Below are 20,699 nucleotides of genomic sequence, written 5' to 3'. Positions count from 1 at the left end.
ATGTGCGTGCGTGCTTGCACGTGCGTGCTTGCTTTCGCTGTGAAATCTTTGTGCTCTATTTCATTTCCCTTCCGGTTCGTACGCGCTGATTACTGTATTTAAGCACATGTTCAGCCTCTCCCTGTTCATTGTTCTCAGTCAGACATGCGTGCTTTACCTGTGAACTCTTTGTGCTCGACAGTATTTCGTGTGCTTTTGCAATTAACCATGGCTTCTAAGCAAGTGAAGAGTGGTGAGAAGAAAGTGTTGCAATGTTACTTTTCTCTTTTTTCAAATGTTCATTTTTTTCCCTGTGCTTAAAACTCATTTTAAAAGAGTGTTTACAGCGATCGGGTTGTAATGCTATTAGCGTGAACTCCTGTAACGTTACTTTCTTGGTTGGCTTTTAAACAAAGTTCAGATTTGTTCAAATGTTCCTTTTTTCCCCCTGTGCTTAAAACTCATTTAATAAAAAGTGTTTATACAGCGATCAGATTGTAAGGCTATAGCACGAACTACTGCAATGTTACAGAGAGAGAGAGGGCTCGCGTGCTGCTGAGAGAGAGCGAGCCTGCGTGTGCAGCTGAGCAGGGAGCCTGGGTGTTTGTGTCAGTGTTATTCAATGTTTTTACATTAGTTTACAATTACACTGTGCATTCTATGGTGTAATTAACTATATTTGTGCTTAAACATCTTTAAAAAAATATATTTACATACAGTTTGTACGGTCTGGAACGGATTAATTGTATTTTCATACAATCCTATGGGGGAAATTGCTTCTGTTCACGACCAAATTGGTTTACGACCAGAGGTTTGGAGCGAATTATGGTCGTGAACCGAGGTTCCACTGTACCATCGTAACTAAAGTACCACGTTAAATGCTTTGTTTTGTATTTGATCTTCTATGTACTCTATGTGTGTGAATCACTACATGCTTCTTAAACGAGCTTTCTCTTCCTCCGACAGGACACAGAATCCATTACATTCATGATATTACAGCTCTCTGAATAATTAAAATACTGAGATGTATACGTGATATCATTTTCATGATGATAGGAGTTAAAGCATGTTAGTAAACATGGGAACACAGTGGCGCAGTGATTGTTCATGTCTCATGCAAGATGCTTGCTGCGCCATGCGTGACCTTCGATGAAATAATTTATTGTAGCAGTACTGTCTCTTTCAAACGTACTAACCCCCAATTCCTGTCCTTCCTTTTCTTTCTCCAAGTAACCAATCGCCACACAATCAGCATTCTGTAATAGATGTTAAGCCATGTGTAAGCCTAGAACGCCGATTCTTCAAAACTGTTAAGGAACATTCAAATATCTTCGTAGTACATGTTTAATTATTCTATCCATCTATCTTTCCAGTGTCGCGCCAGCCCCAGCAAGAATACAACGCGAGGCAGGAACAGTCCCTGAACTAGCTAGCGCTGCAGCACCGTGTCCTCACGTGTTTAATTATTAACAATATAGATTATTTAAATGAAGTTAAAGTTTTATCTGTATAATATAATAAACATATTTTGCTGCATTTCATCTTAAAAATGATATCGTCATCATATGTAAATATGCGCTTTATAAAGTGTCACAGGTTGTGCAATATTATAACTGTATCGCAAGTTTACAGTGAGGTAATTGTACTTGTAAGGAGCACTTGATGGATTGATTGAGTGTGTTTATAGCTCTTGGGATGAAACTGTTTCTGAACAGTGAGGTCCGTACAGGAAAGGCTCTGAAGCATTTATCAGATGAGAGCAGTTCAAATAGCGAATGGCTGAGGCAGCGTGTGCTTGAGTCTGTATACCGATAATTCTCTTTCCGATCAGCTGCTCCAAGTGGTGCAGTGAGAGTAATATGGAAAAAGATTATCCGCTGTGGCATTCCCTAACAGGAGCAGCTGAAAGTAGAAGAAGAAGATTTAGTGAGAGTAACAACGCTAAAGCAGCTATGGTATTTGGAATAGTTTGGCCATTCCGTGGGCCATTATATTGTTACAGGTGTGAAAGGGTGCTTCCCGGACACAGACAGGCAGACATGTTCCCAATCATCACCGCACGTTTATTCACAAGTCACTATTATTTACAATGTCCTTAGAGTGCAGTGGGATCACCAGTGGGATCACGCTCTGTTTCTACCTCTCCAGCTGCGGGATTCTCCTCTGCCTCCGCAGAGGACGGCCCTTTGCGGGACACGCGCACCCAGCAGTATGTCCTCGCTTATCGAAGGAACTGGCTTCCCTAAGCCGCTTCCTCCGTTTACTTTGCGACGCCACGGCGGTTCGGATCTGCCCATTGTAAGAGGGCAGACCCAGCCCCGCTGGCGTCCGGAGCTTCACGGGGTCGGGCTCCCTTACCTTCCCCGCTGTGCCTCTCCGTCCAGGAGCTCCTGCAGCGTGCCAATCCTCTCTTGCCTGCGGCTCCCGATCCGATGCCGCTGCCATCCCTCCTGACTCCAGCGTCTCCGCCCGGAGGGCATATCGCTCAGCCGGCGGCGACAGCACAAGGCGCAGTTGCTCTTGCAGGCCCTGCAAAATCGCCGCCAAAGAGAGAGAAGTAGCCGGCAGTGGGCTTACCTTGCGAGTAGTTCCACTCACCGACTGCTCTCTGTGGGCGCTTCCCTGCGGCCCACTCGGGTTGCTACAGAGCACGGGATGGACATTCCCAGCTCTCGCCTCCAACCAACCATTGGCGAGAGAACAGGACACGCTGTCCAATCCCATGCCCGTTACGAGGAGGGAGTTCCATCCAGCCATCTCGCTCTCCTCTCTCACCGGAGAGCGGTTCTCTGGGCGGCTCCGCTGCTGCTGCGGCTTCCCCAGCTGCAGCCTCTCCTTCTCGGCAGCCTCCTTCCTGGCCACCGCGTCGGTGAGCCGCCCCTGAAACACAAAATCCAAAAACAGACCTCCGCTGGTCCGCGGTACCGTGTTTCCCTGCGGGGGTGGGTGCACGCCGCCCCTGCGGCACGTGGGTGAGCTTGCCTGCTGTGCCGGGCCTTTCACAACATTTTTGGGGTTGCAGGTCCCCACCTTAACCCAGGTGGAGCATCCTGCCGACTACGCCTCTGTGAAAGGGTGCTTCCCAGACACAGACAGGCGGACACGTTCCCAATCATCACCGCACGTTTATTCACAAGTCACTATTATTTACAATGTCCTTAGAGTGCACCACACCAAACCCCATAGTCCCCCAAAGTCCAGGCTTCAACAGCCACTTCCTTCTCTTCTTCACACAACACACAGGGCCTCTCCTCGCCCCCTCTGCACTGGCCTTGTCCGCCTCCTCACCCGACTCCAGCCTTGATGGCAGGGCGGTGGCTCCTTATATAGGCGGCTGATTGAGGGCCGCACCCGGCCACCTGCCACACAGGTTAATTACAATCAGATGCCTTAAACTAATGAACAATATGCGGTTAATATCAGTGTATATAATAAAGCCGCATCAGGGATGTGGATCTAAAAAGAAAGGGAAACCACACTAGAGCAAAAGCACTGCTTTGACACTGGTTTCCGCCAGTTTGCAAAACCAAGCAGAGAACTTGTGTACGCCAAGGTTTGAGCTGCCGTGAATATGTGCGTGGCTTTACACCAAGTTTAGGTTTTATACATTGCAATTTGAGCGTGGAAATGGGAGTACGCAACATTTTTGTGCGTATGCACCGTTTATACGTGAGGCCCCTGGTCACTACTCTGTCTGAAATTTCATTCTGCATTTATTAGCAGAACACAATCTTGAATTTTAAAAATGGTTGACTCCAAACGAGACATGTTAAAAGGAATATAAGGCAATTACAAAGGGATCTAAAGGGATTGAAATGTCAATCTTCTCCAGCAAATAGTGGGGGAATTAAACAATCTTTCTCAAAGAATAGATGAAATAAATCAGAGACAACAGTCGTCAACCTTAATGGCCTATTCTGGAGATCCTATTAAATGTATAGGATTCCTAAATCAATGCTGTATGGTTTTCTTAGCGTAATTTGTAGCGTAAGACTTACCCTCTAAACAAGTTCAGGTAAAATATATTATATCATTATTAGAAGATGAGTCCCTTGAATGGGCATCTACTATGTATGATGCTCTCCATCCCTGTTGTTATTCCATAGATTCAATTGTGAGAGGAAATAAATGATATAATATTTCAGAAATAGCAGTCAATAGGTTACTAGAACTTAAGTATGCATCTAAACCTTTTGGAGAATATATTGTAACCTTTTTCATGCTAGCTGCTGAAGTGGGTAGAAGGGAAGCTTTCATTTCACTGTTTAAAAAGGTTTGGGTTCAAAGAAATTAAAGATGAGCTGGTGAGCCATGCACTGCTTTAGATTGCTTAGTGGATGTTGTTCAGAAAACTAATATGAGATTAACCGAAAGAAAGCTGCCTACCTGAGCATAAAAATCCAGAAGAACCAATAGATATAGGTGAAACAAGAAAGAGAGAGGCAAGCTAGGGAGAGATTGTGTTGTAATTGTGGAGATCTTTGACACATAGTGTATAATTGCCCTAAATTGCAGGGAAACTGAAGTACCCATTCCAGGTGAAGGTTGGTGTGGTGGGCACATGGAGCAATGACAACTGTAAGGGGTAAAGCTTCCCTGTACCATTTTTGGTTATTAAAATTTGTAGTAGATCCAAACTGACTGTTAAACATAACCTAAATTCATTCAACCAGTTGTTGTCAAACACACAAACTTCAATCAATAATGGAAAACCAGTATGTGGTTTTAAAAAATAAAACAATAGTCTGACATGAAATGAAACAATCAAATGAGTTAATTGTCTCTTAACTAGCAGTCAGGCTAGGGGGTAATAGCCCACAGTGGACAAATGCAGCAAATATGATCAGATCAAATAAAGCTGTGCATCTGAAAGAATATAACAGTTTGTTGACACATTTATTAACGTTGACACATTTTTTTTTGTATATACTAAAGCTATTAGAACTAACTTTATCGTATGAATAGCTAAAAAAATGTAGAGAAAGTCAACTTGCATTAACTAAGATAATAGACTATGGTCTTTTAGAAGTACAAATTGTAACATCTTGTTTTTAAACTATTAGACCTTCATGTGTATTAGTCTTTTTGAAATGTCCCCTGTCTTGCAGGAGCCAACGTTTTTGTAAAGTGGTAGCCTTTTCCCAGCAGCAATCCCAGTTTTGTAATAAAAACAATGTGTTTGTATCCATACCAGGTCTCTATTGAATTTCCTCATGGAATTAATTTAGAATTTCCCTATGGGATTAATAAAGTTTATCTAATCTAATCTAGTCTAGTTTAATGAGTTCCACCCTCTATAGACACCTTGTCAGTAGTAAGACTCAATACCCTCTCCATCCCATTTTGGTACAATGACATGAAACTTCTGTTGGTTCTCAGTTTATGTTAAATATTTAGTTCTGTATAACACCATAATCAGTATTTTGAAGTGTCTTAGTCTGTTATCACTTTGTGCTGAGAAATCAACAAAAACATAATTGCATTAGTACTTACAAAAATTAATGAAGACACTGAAAATTTCATCATCAGAGGCCAGTATCAGTAAGTGTTTTTAGGTGATGCAATATGTGACATTTAAAGGTCCAAGTACTGTCAGGTATAACTACAAAAATGGTGAGAGGGTATCATTACACAGATTATCCCCATCATTGATTCAAAGATTAAGAATATGTACTCATACATAGGGGCGACACGGTAGCGCAGTGGTAGCGCTGCTGCCTCGCAGTTAGGAGACCCGGGTTCGCTTCCTGGGTCCACCCTGCGTGGAGTTTGCATGTTCTCCCCGTGTCTGCGTGGGTTTCCTCCGGGCGCTCCGGTTTCCTCCCACAGTCCAAAGACATGCCGGTTAGGTGGATTGGCAATCCTAAATTGGCCCTAGTGCGTGCTTGGTGTGTTTGTGTGTGTCCTGCGGTGGGTTGGCACCCTGCCCGGGATTGGTTCCCTGCCTTGTGCCCTGTGTTGGCTGGGATTGGCTCCAGCAGACCCCCGTGACCCTGTGTTCGGATTCAGCGGGTTGGAAAATGGATGGATGGATGGACTCATACATAGACTGTACATACCTTAAGAGTCAACAAAAGGAAAGCTGATAGATTATTCAAGGAAGAGGTCGTTATATTGATGACAATGTTTTGCTCTTAACTATATTGTTCAAATGTCTTATGAAATTTCATTCTGAGAATTTGCTTTGTATGGGAAATGTGGGTTTCTTTATGTTGGATACATTTCTATGCAGTTACCATTGCAGTAGAATATTCCTGATTATAGTGGTTATTTAAAGTCTGCCGGATGATCTCAACACTTTCTACACCCGCTTGGAAAAATCCAGCAACAGCACAGAGTGGAGGCACACACACACCTGGACCACACAACCCCCCTCTCCTCTCCCAATGGTCTCTTCTGGTCAGGTACACAAAGCACTAAGGAAGATCAACCCTGTAAGGCAGCTGGACCAGACAACATCCCTGGGCGGGCTCTCAAAGCATGTGCCAACAAGCTGGCTGATGTTCTCTGCTCCATCTTCAACCTTTTTCTCAGTCAGTGCATCATTCAGTCCTGCTTTAAGACTACAATCGTCATCCCCCTTGCTAAAAAAAGCCTACCCACCTGGACTACAGGCCGGTAGCACTCACTCCAATCATCATGAAGTGTTTTGAGAGAGTGGTGCTGGCCCACATTCAGAACAGCATACCGGACACTCTGGACCCCCTGCAGTATGCCTACTGGCCCAACAGGTCCACCTCAGATGCCATCGCGGCCATACTACATCCTTCCCTCTCCCATCTGGAGAACAAAGACTCCTACATCAGGATGCTCTTTGTTGACTACAGCTCCACCTTAAATATGGTTATCCCCCATAAACTCACCCGTAAACTGTCTGCACTTGGCCTGCACCCCCCTATGTGACTGGTTCCTAGACTTTCTGACTGGCATGCCCCAGTCTGTCAGGATTGGTAATAGGATTTCAGCCACCATTATCACAAACACAGGCACCCCACAGGGATGCGCCCTCAGCCCCATCCTCTACGCCCTGTTCACCCACGACTGTGTCGCCTCCCACAAAGATAACATCCTAAAGTTTGCAGATGACACCGCAGTGATTGGACGCATCAGGGATGAAACGGCCTACAGGAGGGAGGTGGACAGTCTTGCGTCATGGTGTGAGGACAACAACCTCACCCTAAACACAGACAAGACAAAGGAGATGATAGTGGACATGAGGAAGGAGAGGAGACCTCACTGGCCACTGTTCATCCGAGGGCTTGAAGTGGAGAGGGTGAGCAGCATTAAATACCTGGGTGTCTACATCAGTTAGACCTCACTTGGACACTTAACACCACACAGCTGGTCAAGAGGGCTCAACAGCGGATGTACTTTCTGAGGAGGCTGAGGAAGTTTGGTATGTCAAGTAAGATCCTCGGCAACTTTTACAGCTGCATTGTTGAGTGCATCTTGATCAGCTGCATCACCATGTGGTACAGTAACACTATTGCTATGGACCGCAAACGCCTGCAGAGAGTGGCAAAGACTGCTGAGAAGATCACTAGGACCCCACTGCCCTCTCTGCAGAGCATCTACAACTGCAGAGTCCACAGGAGAACTGCCTCGATCCTCAGGGACCCCACCCACCCCCAACACGAACTGTTCACACTTCTACCCTCAGGCAAGAGGTTTAGAAGTATGAAATGCAGGACTTCCAGGCTAAAGAACTCTTTCTTTCCCAATGCCATTAGACTCCTAAATAACTGACTGGAGTTTATAATCGTGGTTTATCTCATTCTGTCTATCTAGCACAACTGTATTTGAATTGTCCATCACACACCTACCTGCACATTACACTTTATATTTCTATTCTCTTTTTATACTTCATGTTGCCTCTGTTACTTATTATACAGTATATCTGTTACGTATTATTTATGTTTATCTTTATACATTGGTGTAGTCATTTGGTGTGGACAGCAAAGAAAGAATTTCATTGTACAGGGAAACATGTTTCCTTACTGTGCATATGACAATAAACTTTGAACTTGAACTTAATTCATAGTGCCACAACATTATTTTGTTTTGATATGGGTGCTGCAATGTTTCAGTCCACATAAATTATAAAACGTATGGTTATCTCAAATTAGAATAGGGAACCAGACAACAGTGTCTATTATCAAAAGGCTTTTTGCAATTACAATTGAACCATAGCTATCTACCTCCAAAAGCAGTAGTTCATTCACCATTTATTAAAGACATGTAATTGATATTGGCCATATTTTAAGGCTGGGGTGCTGCCTTTATCTGCTGGCCTTGTACACAATAGTCACTTTTTGCAGTTTTCTTTAATCTATACAATATTCAATCTAAGGAAGTAACTATGGATTGGAAAATTTGGAGATCTATAATGATAATGTATTTGCATCCTTTGAATTATTACACTCCAAATGTAATCTCCTAGTGACACACCATTCCTTTTATATACAAATGAAAACTTTGTCAAAACTAACCTACCTAAGTATCCCTGAGGTGATATTAGCTAGTCCAAATGAAAAATTGGATAGCATCTCTAGATTTTATCAACAAAATTTAATGAATGTATATATTGACGACCTTAGGGGATGTAGGAAACAGGTCTTTCAACTATCATTTCTGAAACTGAATGGAATTTAGCCATGCATAAAATGCATTGTAAAGCAATATGTGCCAAGGATGCCATAATTCAGCTATAAATTATCTTCTTCTTTCGGCTGCTCCCATTAGGGGTTGCCACAGCAGATCACCTTCTTCCATATCCTCCTGTCCTCTGCATCTTGTTCTGTTACACCCATCACCTGCATGTCCTCTCTCACCACATCCATAAACCTCTTCTTAGGCCTTCCTCTTTTCCTCTTCCCTGGCAGCTCTATCCTTAACATCCTTCTCCCAATATACCCCGCATCTCTCCTCTGTACATGTCCAAATCAACGGAATCTCAACTCTCTGACTTTGTTTCCCAACCGTCCAACCTGTGCTGACCCTCTAATGTACATTGTTTAAATATAAACAGTGAGTCATAAAGGCCCATATTGATAGGTCAGATACTTTGGGAATATAGCACATTTCAAACCATTTTGGGCAAAGTCCCTGAATATGTCTTGCATTGCCTTGGATATAAAATCACTTCTAATGATTTAACAGTAATATTTTTATTAATACCAGATGGGTTAAAAAAATATATTGGAAAAAAAAATTCTCCTTGTAAGAACGTTCAGGAATTTTTTTCAGTATTTGACAAGAATTCATTAATGTAATTGTAAAGTTGTAAAGTGAACATGCAGAGCCTGTGCTGGACCTTTCTCAATTGATTTTTTGTTTTGTTCTGTATAAAGTTTGACTTTAGATGTGGCTTTCTTATTATCTATCTGAGCTGGGCTGAGGCTATGTATGTGTTGAGTTTGGTGGATTTTCTCCAGAACACGTTATTGCATTTGCTTGTGTTTTCTTTTTCTTTTGTTGATTAAATTCAAAAACCATATTGTACTACCTAAACACAATTTTTGTTGTCATAGGTTTTTTTGTTTTTTTTTTAAATAAGAGAAATGTGCAGAAATTAGTAACAGTACAGAGGTTTTTCCAATGAGACCCAGTCCTTTGTTTCTGCTCCCTCCAAATACCCTTCTCAGTATCCCAAAATTAATCATTTGTAAAAGAAATAAATGTAAACCAGCTTGTCCATCAGTAGATGCCTTTAGGCAGAGTGTGAGGGAGCAGTTTCAGGAGCTCATGTTGTTGACAGCTCCTAGTGAATTAAGTTGTACACATTGAAAATGAATTGCAAACATCACTATTTTCTGATGCTAATCCGAAGAGAATGGAAGGTGGACGTGTCATTAGGTAACATTATAAGCACCTAAATTATTAGCATTAAAAGCATGAGCACATGATATATGCTAAGACAATAAAGGAAAGTCCGAGGAAAGAAGTTGTATCATAATACAGAACAGAAGACATGGCAAAAAGAGGAACTTCATAAGCAGAGAAAGAGAAGAGTAATATTAAAATAGTGGATTAGGAATAATGTAAAACTAAAGGCTAAAATATGCAAAAATACAAAACATCTTTCATTTTCCTTTTATATCACAAACACATATACACTCTTTTTAACTGGCTACTCTAAATTAGCTCAATGTGAAAGTCTGATTTCCTATGAGCTGGTTGTTTTTTTACAGTTGGTTCCTACCCAGTGCTGCTGGGATTGGCTGTGGCTTCCCATGACCCATGATAAACAGTTTTCAAAATGGTTTGACTATATCAGGCTGAGCCAGGGTAAATATCTCAGAGGCAGCGTGTTAGTAGAAGGCAAACAGTTGAGCTACTTTTTCAGTATAACTTCAGTCCAGGATGCAACCATACATTATGTTGAAGCCTCTTTTCTAGTTTGCGTCAATTAATTTCACAGTGTACTTGAACCAAAGCAGGTAATGCAGGTGTAATATAATTTCTTTTTTTGTGTATACAGTATCTGTAATGTAACAATTTAAGAAAGCTAAATGATTCCTAATCATATGAATATGATTGCGTTAAGATTAATAATGGTAGAATTAATGTTTGATCTTACTTTTTAATTTAGACAGTTTGCATTATGAACTTTTTGTTTTATTTTTTGATTACAGATTAGTGATCTTTACTTTCACATATACTGCAAGAGCATAGTGAAATTTTTGTGTCACCATTGTGGGCAGGGTGGATGGGGGCAGGGAAGTATGTATGGCAAATATTATACAATAAGACAATAAGATGATGATGTACACATACAGTAAATAAGAGTAGCAGAAGAAAAATAAATACAGTAAATAGGAGTAAAAAGAAGTAGATGGCAGTATACATGTAACATACAGCGCAATTACACATAAACCTGCAGGTGGGTACAGTATAAGCCATATAAGAACAGGTTACAGAGAGTTCAGAGACCTTATGGCCTAATGCAGGGGTGGGCAATGTCGGTCCTGGAGAGCTGCAGTATGTGCAGGTTTTTGTTCCAACCCAGTTCCTTAACGAGAACTCAATTATTGCTGATGAAGCACATATTGCTTAAGTGACATTTTGATGCTTCATTTTAGTGGTCTTGCTTGTTAAAGTTCTCCAACCTTAATTGCTTATTTCAATCTTAACTCTTTTAGGGCTGATGTCAACTTTTGTCGAAATTCAGGGGTAGAGGGCGGTAATCAGCTGCAAACTGCAACAAAACTTGCCATTACATTTTAGTTCAACTCTCTTTGCCAGAAGGAAAGTTAGCTTTGTTGATTTGACCTCAATTCCCTGTGCGTGTATGAGTAGCGAAGAGCCAACAACCTCTAAAATGGCATTGACATCTGGTGAGAGACCAAAGCGAATGCACAAAGCAAAATACTCCGCAGATGACGATTTGCTTATAATCACTGAATCGAACTCTGACTTCTCGGACTCGGATTTTGATGCGAGTTGATCTGGAGATTGAAAAAACAAAGGTGAGGTACTAGCATCAGCTGATCGCTCCCCAGATGATCGTGGTACTGAGCATGTTCGTGTAGCTGATGCACCTACAGCAACATTCGCTGGGGAGGACCACTACTTATGATGACAAGAGATACAAACCAGACTGCATCGTACTGCAACCGCCACCACCACCCACCCACCCACCTACCTACTTACCTACCTGACGTGTGAAGACAGCCAGTAAGCTGGCCTGCTGCGCCTTCCTGCTGGCCATCGAGCCGCCCTCCATGCAGCCACCAGAAACAGTGAACAGGCGCCAACAGCCGCCACAGAATGCAGTAACAGACATTGTATTTTGATTTATATGTGAAACCATTGCTTTGGGTGCTTTTTCTGAAAATGGAGTTTTTTTGGAAAAAATATCCAGCCCTCAAAGAGTTAAACTGCTGCATTCAGTGTTTTAATTGCTCCTTATTAGCAATAAAATGTAAAAGACAAAGCAGCCAGCAGTTCTCCAGCTAGCTTTTTTTTCCAATTACATCTGTGTGTGTTCATCATGCACTGTTTGATTTAATAAACACTTAATAGAAAAATGTGACAGAGTGAAAATGATGTGTTTTAGGCTTCAAATCATTTGGATGATATCCTTGGAAATAAAAAAAATCTACGATATAAGAGCCTTACATTGCACAGACTTACAAGCCATAAAATTAAATTAAGTCTGAGACTGGCAATGATTGGTTTCTAATTAAGCAATTGGATTGGAATGAAAACCTGTAGCCACTGTGGCTCACCAGGACCGACATTGCCTACCCCTGGCCTAATGGAAGAATCTGACCCTGAAGCGGCTAGAGAGAGTGGTGAGACTCCGGTAGCACTTTCCAGAAAGCAGAAGTGAAAACAGTGGATGAGCTGTGTGGCTGTCATCAGAGATGATGGATTTAGTTCACCTCAGACATCTGGTTAAGTCGATGGTATGAAGCTGAGGAAAATCAGGGCCAATCCTTTTAAAAGCTGCATGGACAGCCCTCTGCAGGAGTTTGCAATTCTGGCAGGTCAGGTTACCAAACCACTCTGTGATGCATTCAGTTAGCATACTTTCAATAGTGCAGCAGTAGAAGGTCACTAGTGTTTTGGTTCCTATCCCAGAGCTCTTTATGAAAGAAGTAAAAAGAGCCTTTGCCGATTTTCATATTTGTGTAAAATGGCCTTACATATCTATTTATTTAGGAGAAGTATGTATGTATGTATGTATGTATGTATTTATTTATTTATTTATTTGTTTATTTATTTATATTTTGCTTCACTTTAATTTAGGAGAGAAGGCTGTGGTATGGGATTTTGCCGGCCAGATGGAATATTACTTCACTCATTCCCTGCTCTTATCGACACAAAGTGAGAATGTGTTGTACTGTATTGTTTTTAGCCTTGAGCAGATTCAAAGTGAAGTAACAGGAAACCAGTCTGAAGCAATTACTCAGGTACACTTTCAAAGGTTCATTCCTGTAACATATATACTTTAAGAATTTTATAACAGCTTAAAATATTAACTTGTGACTTTTGTCAAATATTTGATTCCCACCCAAATGTCATAAGTTATAATTGTCTTTCTTTCAAAATAAGTGATGTTGCTAGAATGTTTGTTTTAAACTGTACATCTTAAAGTGAACAACCACTTGCCTATGTTATGTTCACAATAGACCCATGTCACCCTATTAGACATTACCCTCAAGCCTCTTCCTTGCCAGTCTTCACCCTGACTCACCTCTTGACTTCTTATTGGTATTTGTTGCCCATACTATCGATTGAGTACATATCACTAAGATTAAAAATTAGTTAACTAGGTTGTGAGGCTACAATCCATTGTCTCATCTGGACAGTTCATGACATAACAGTTTCAGTCTGAATTATTTTTCAAAGGACGGGATACCTAATGGTCTTCTTTTCCCCTCAGGTTCCTGTCTCAACAGTATTAGGTAACAATTACACTTATGTGGCTACTGTTACTTTTGTCTGTTACCTACTGAGTTTTCACTTTAGGAGAATGCTGCAGCTATCTGAACATTTATGTATTCTTATGCCCATTGTGCAGTTTCTGCTTTAGTACAAATGTGCTAATCATAGGCACTGCATCAACATGCCTATTAATGAGCCATTATTCCAGAGATGAACCATGGATTTAGTATCAATATCCTAGTTTGGCCAAGAGCAAGCAGTTTTTCACTCTTTCACTTCTACATGTATCAGCTTAGGGAAGAAAGATGTCTTGATTGCTGCTTGAATATTCCAAAGCCTGTCAAAGCATGCCCATACATTGCGGCAGGGTTTTATTGTTTTGTTGTATATATCCATCCATCCACCCATTATCCAACCCACTATATCCTAACTACAGGGTCACGGGGGTCTGCTGGAGCCAATCCCAGCCAACACAGGGTACAAGGCAGGAAACAAACCCCGGGTAGGGCACGCACACACACACCCACACACCAAGCGTACACTAGGGACAATTTAGAATCGCCAATGCACCTAACCTGCATGTCTTTGGACTTTGAGAGGAAACCGGAGTACGTGGAGGAAACCCACGCAGACACAGGGAGAACATACAAACTCCATGCAGGGAGGACCCAGAAAACAAACCCGAGTCTCCTAACTGCGAGGCAGCAGCACTACCCACTGCACCACCGTGCCGCCTGTATATATCCTGACTTTAAAATATATCTTTTCTGGTTGGTGTATCGGTCTTCCATTAGTCACAATTTCTGTTTTTTTAATTCATTGAGCAGGCAGCATGATGGTGGTACAGTGGTTAACCCTAGAATTGTGTCTCATATCCAGTCGCTATCTCTGTTGAGTTAGTACATTATTTCAACTTGCCTTTGTAGGTTTTTTCCAGGTACCTTCCAGGTTGAATGCAGGTGAGCGTGAGTGAGTGTGTAATGTAAATGACAAGGTGATTGACTGGCATCCAGTCCTGGACTAGTTTCTGCCATGCACTTGTTGCTGCAAAGGTAGTGTCAAGTCTCTTATAACTCTAAACCATATTAATAGATAAGTTCTGTATTTTTTAAGCCAAACGTTATTTCCTCAGAAACTTGGTATCTATACTAATAAAAGGCAAAGCCCTCACTGACTCACTCACTCACTGACTGACTGACTGACTGACACACTCATCACTAATTGTCCAACTTCCCGTGTAGGTGGAAGGCTGAAATTTGGCAGGCGCATTCCTTACAGCTTACTTACAAAAGTTAGGCAGGTTTCATTTCGAAATTCTACACGTAATGGTCATAACTGGAACCTCTTTTTTGTTCATATACTGTAATGGAGGAGGCAGAGTCACGTATCGCGTCATCACGCCTCCTACGTAATCACGTGAACTGAAAACAAGGAAGAGATTTACAGCACGACTCAAACGCGGGGACGAAGGTAAATGACGTTAATTGTTGAGTGTCTTTTAATACTGTGTAAGCATACATATTAACACATGTGCAATTAAACGTGTGCATTTACGGGGTGATTTCTCAGACTTAAAAGCTCGCCTTTTATTAAAAAGGTAAATGCAAATAGTTTTCATTCTGAAGGGCACAAACCAAGTTGGATTTCAGCCGTTAAACGCGCAAAAATGTCGGTACACCAGATAAATAAGCGCAACATATTATCAGTTGTATTGTATGCTTACAATACATATAGAAATGTGTTAATCGTTAACTAATAGTATGGGATGGTGTTTTTCGACTCGCGCCTTGATTTAAACGATTCCATGTCTTGGTGGGTTTGCGTAGCTTATTGTCAATATCTTTACACCTCTTTTTAAGACTTATTGACTGAAACGGGCTTTCACGAAAAAAGTTAGGGCTTTGCTACAGGATACACCCTCCACAAGTTAAGTAAGTAAAAATAAAGGTGTATATTTCTGTTTTATTTAAACCTTTTAAGTTCGTATGCATAGCCCCATTTGGCTGTTTTAGTTTTTTTTTTCTTTCTTCAGTAATATTTAATCTCCTTAAAGAAAAACAAAATATGCATTTTACTTTTTTTGTATCTCTTTAGTAATATTTTAGTGCAAAAGGATAACCAGTATTTAAACCTTTTATGTTACTTTATAAAGTTATTTTATATAATGTTGAAAAATTAATAAGAAAGCTACATATTTTGGCAGCTGCTGCTTTAATTTTCAATGAAATGAAAAAAGCTCTCCAAGAGAAAACCTCAATGAAGAAGAAACAGTTTGCACTATCTAAAAAGGAGAAACCCTCATTTATAAAGGTTTGCTGCAGATGACTTAACTGAAAATAAATGAATAGTTCCTATGTGTATAATACATATTTATCTATTTGACTTATGCCTTTATTCCAGCAACTTACAACATCTGAGGTACAATTTGTTACATTACTTTTGTTTTTTGCAGCACAGGCAGGTGAAGTGACTTCCTCAGGGTCACACAGTGGTGTCAGTACCAGGATTTGAACTGACAAGCTCCGGGTTTGCTGAAATATTACTGAAGAAAGAAAAAAAACAAAAATGGGCAAATGGGGCTATGCATACAAATGTCCATCCATCCATTATCCAACCCGCTATATCCTAAATACAGGAGCCAATCCCGGCCAACACAGGGCACAAGGCAGGAAACAAACCCCGGGCAAGGTGCCAGCCCACCGCAGGGCGCACACACCCACACACACCCACACACCACAGACAATTTAGAATCGCCAATGCACCTAACCTGCATGTCTTTGGACTGTGGGAGGAAACCGGAGTACCCGGAGGAAACCCAGACAGACACGGGGAGAACATTCAAACTCCACGCAAGGAAGCGAACCCGGGTCTCCTAACTGGCACCTTTCACTGCGCCACCATACCGCCGGCAAACAAACTTAAAAGGTTTAAATAAAACAGAAATATATACCTTTATTTTTACTTCCTTAACTTGTGGAGCATGTATCCTGTAGCAAAGCCCTAACTTTTTTCATGAAAGCCCCTTTCAGTCAATAAGCCTTAAAAACAGGTGTAAAGCTAAACTTGCAGCACCAATCACAGGCCCGATTAGAAAGCGGGAAGCTGTGATTTGTCGTCTCCCTCCCATGTAACAATCACAGCCCGTGTTACAACGCACTATGTATGTATGTGTATATGTATATATGTGTATGTGTGTGTGCATGTATGTATGTATATGTATGTGTATATATATGTTGATATGTGTGTGTGTGTGTATATATACAGTGGTGTGAAAAACTATTTGCCCCCTTCCTGATTTCTTATTCTTTTGCATGTTTGTCACACAAAATGTTTCTGATCATCAAACACATTTAACCATTAGTCATATATAACACAAGTAAACACAAAATGCAGTTTGTAAATGGTGGTTTTTATTATTTAGGGAGAAAAAAAAATCCAAACCTACATGGCCCTGTGTGAAAAAGTAATTGCCCCCTGAACCTAATAACTGGTTGGGCCACCCTTAGCAGCAATAACTGCAATCAAGCGTTTGCGATAACTTGCAATGAGTCTTTCACAGCGCTCTGGAGGAATTTTGGCCCACTCATCTTTGCAAAATTGTTGTAATTCAGCTTTATTTGAGGGTTTTCTAGCATGAACCGCCTTTTTTAAGGTCATGCCATAGCATCTCAATTGGATTCAGGTCAGGACTTTGACTAGGCCACTCCAAAGTCTTCATTTTGTTTTTCTTCAGCCATTCAGAGGTGGATTTGCTGGTGTGTTTTGGGTCATTGTCCTGTTGCAGCACCCAAGATCGCTTCAGCTTGAGTTGACGAACAGATGGCCGGACATTCTCCTTCAGGATTTTTTGGTAGACAGTAGAATTCGTGGTTCTATCTATCACAGCAAGCCTTCCAGGTCCTGAAGCAGCAAAACAACCCCAGACCATCACACTACCACCACCATATTTTACTGTTGGTATGATGTTCTTTTTCTGAAATGCTGTCTTCCTTTTACGCCAGATGTAACGGGACATTTGCCTTCCAAAAAGTTCAACTTTTGTCTCATCAGTCCACAAGGTATTTTCCCAAAAGTCTTGGCAATCATTGAGATGTTTCTTAGCAAAATTGAGACGAGCCCTAATGTTCTTTTTTGCTTAACAGTGGTTTGCGTCTTGGAAATCTGCCATGCAGGCCATTTTTGCCCAGTCTCTTTCTTATGGTGGAGTCGTGAACACTGACCTTAATTGAGGCAAGTGAGGCCTGCATTTCTTTAGACGTTGTCCTGGGGTCTTTTGTGACCTCTTGGATGAGTCGTCTCTGCGCTCTTGGGGTAATTTTGGTTGGCCGGCCACTCCTGGGAAGGTTCACCACTGTTCCATGTTTTTGCCATTTGTGGATAATGGCTCTCACTGTGGTTCGCTGGAGTCCCAAAGCTTTAGAAATGGCTTTATAACCTTTACCAGACTGATAGATCTCAATTACTTCTGTTCTCATTTGTTCCTGAATTTCTTTGGATCTTGGCATGATGTCTAGCTTTTGAGGTGCTTTTGGTCTACTTCTCTGTGTCAGGCAGCTCCTATTTAAGTGATTTCTTGATTGAAACAGGTGTGGCAGTAATCAGGCTGGGGGTGGCTACGGAAATTGAACTCAGGTGTGATACACCACAGTTAGGTTATTTTTTAACAAGGGGGCAATTACTTTTTCACATAGGGCCATGTAGGTTTGGATTTATTTTTCTCCCTAAATAATAAAAACCATCATTTAAAAACTGCATTTTGTGTTTACTTGTGTTATATTTGACTAATGGTTAACTGTGTTTGATGATCAGAAACATTTTGTGTGACAAACATGCAAAAGAATAAGAAATCAGGAAGGGGGCAAATAGTTTTTCACACCACTGTATATATATATGTATATATATATGTTGATGTGTATATGTATATATATGTATATGTAGATATGTGTATATGTAGATATGTATATATATGTATATATGTATATCTATATATATGTTTACATAACCTCTTTAACACACTACTTCTCCGCTGCGAAGCGCGGGTATTTTGCTAGTATATATATATATATATATATATATATATATATATATATATACATACAAGGGGGCTCCGCCCCCTGCTCGCTTCGCTCGCCTACCCCCGGCGTTGGGTATCCTGAAATACATTAGTCGAGCTCGTTCGTTTTGGAGCCGTGCCCGCTTTGCCCGCGGCATTTCAGACGCGCGTTGTAGGCACCTGCGTTCATTGATTTTATCCAGGCGGGCTCATGTTGTATATCCGTCAGTCGAGCTCGTTCGTTGTGAACCTGTGCCTGCTTTGCTTCTGCAGGTTCAGACGCGCGTTGTAGGCGCCTGCGTTCATTGATCTTATCCAGGTGGGCTTGTTTTTGTATCGTCGAGCTGTATTGTGTTTGAATTCGGTGTAAAGCGTTCAGCGGTTTGTACAATCCCATGCAGCACATTATTCCTAACTTCACTCCGCAGTAGTGCCACTCACAATATGGCGGTGACGCCTGCGCCTTCACTCCGCAGTAGTGCCACTCACAATATGGCGGTGACGCCTGCGCCTTCACTCCGCAGTAGTGCCACTCACAATATGGCGGTGATGCCTGCGCCTTCCGTACTATGTCGGGTTTCACTATGCTGTGTAGTCGCCTTTGCCTTTTGTACTTTCCCGCACCTTCCGTACTATCTTTGTGGACCTGTGGGGCCTCCGTAGCCTCTTCCGTTTGAATCTGGGCTGCAGCGCAGAATCCTCTTTTTTGTGTGGCTGTGTCGTTAGTTGTTAGCTATGGGCGCGTTGTTGCTTCATTTCTCATTCACATCAGTTGAGCTCTTTCGTTTTTGGGCCGTGACTCCTTCGTGCGCGGTGGATCACACTTCGCTGGCGGTTTATTAGACATGCACTGTCGGTGCCTGCGCACTATGTCTCCTGCGTCCATCGCCGTGTACCTGGGTCCGTGCCTTCCGGTTTACCATTCTCGGTTAGTAATATGGATATATATATATATATATATATATATATAGCTGTGGCACAACGGATTCCCACAGGGCATGCTGAGAGCTGAAGTCTGGTACAGCCCTGCTGGGTTCCGTGGTGGTCACCAGGGGGAGCTGTGGAGACCTATAGTGGACTTCTACCACACCTGGGGCTGATTCCAGGTAATCTTGATGAGCCACATGGAACACTCCCAGGATCTGAATAAAAGGAGCCATCTCACTCCATTCAAGGAGCCAGAGTCGGGAGGAAGTAGACGAAGCTTGCCAGGAGAGGAGTGGAGGCAGAGAGAAGAGAGAAGGAAAAGAGGACTGTACTGTTCTTTATGTACTGTACTGTGGGGAGCAGAGAAAAGCACTCCCCAGCTGTAAATAAAGGAGTGCTGTGTGACAACTTATGTCCTGCCTGTCTATGTCAGAGTTAGTATATATTTGGGGCTGTGTAGCACATAGGAAAAGCTTAAATACTGACCAAGTACATCCATATTTCAAGCCAAAATAGTTATCGCGTTATCGATCTGTATTTTGCACTTGTACACAAATGGTAAAATAGTTCATACATGTCATTTTTAAATAAAACACCACCAATGTTATGAGATTCAGCTATTAGTCCTCCTGTGCAAAAACCTTTCACCCTGCCGGGGTGGGTGGTTTTCTCTCAAAAGACCACATCACAATCATTACAGTTAGTGGCATGGGGTTGGTTTTATTTTGATTTACTTCTGACTTACTTGAAAATTTATACTAGCGAATAGGAAACATATTTTTACCACAAGAAAAATATTGCCAGTAATTTGTGATAAAATGATTTTTGCCAGATCCCTTTGTTGTCACAAACGTGCATCGGAAACATGGAAGACACAGATCAATGATGTGACAACTGTCTTGGCTTGAGAAATGGACTTATTTGGTTTAGTTTTTCCTTTGTGTCCCATATTCTCCATTGGAGAGTACCAGAGTGGACAAGATATATATTTTTTAATTTATACAAAGTGCTTAACTTTTGAACACAATTTCATATGGCAAATGCATATATACCATGTTTGTGAAGAAATGACTTTGCCTTGAAAAATATTGAACTTATCTTTTAAGCAGTTGGAGACTGTTGTTATGACAGGCTTTGAGAATAAGCTTTAAGTTGTGTGGAGATTTCTGTTATTTAATAAGATATTAGATCCTATTTCTGCACTCCAATTTTACATGAAATATAATCTGACACTATGTGTGTTCTTGTTTATTTAAAATGTCTGAAAATGGTGTTTATTACTTTCATTAATTTAAACAAAAATAACCCCATAATTGAGTTTGATACATACAATAAGGTAATTAGGTAG

General features: G+C 41.4%; 1 protein-coding gene across 2 annotated transcripts in view; it reads left to right on the top strand.

Moving 5' to 3' along the window:
• LOC114660526 (death-associated protein kinase 1-like) overlaps nt 1-20,699 on the top strand; it is a 108,129-nt gene that overhangs the window by 67,687 nt on the left and 19,743 nt on the right. For both annotated transcript variants that reach the window (XM_051931212.1, XM_051931216.1), the window contains one exon: nt 12,733-12,896. In XM_051931212.1, the coding sequence (XP_051787172.1) occupies nt 12,733-12,896 (164 nt within the window). The remainder of the gene's footprint in view (nt 1-12,732; nt 12,897-20,699) is intronic.

Source organism: Erpetoichthys calabaricus, chromosome 1, assembly GCF_900747795.2.
Source record: "Erpetoichthys calabaricus chromosome 1, fErpCal1.3, whole genome shotgun sequence".
Taxonomy (NCBI): domain Eukaryota; kingdom Metazoa; phylum Chordata; class Cladistia; order Polypteriformes; family Polypteridae; genus Erpetoichthys; species Erpetoichthys calabaricus.
The sequence above is the reverse complement of the archived record's forward strand: the minus strand, read 5'-3'. Positions and strand labels throughout refer to the sequence as shown.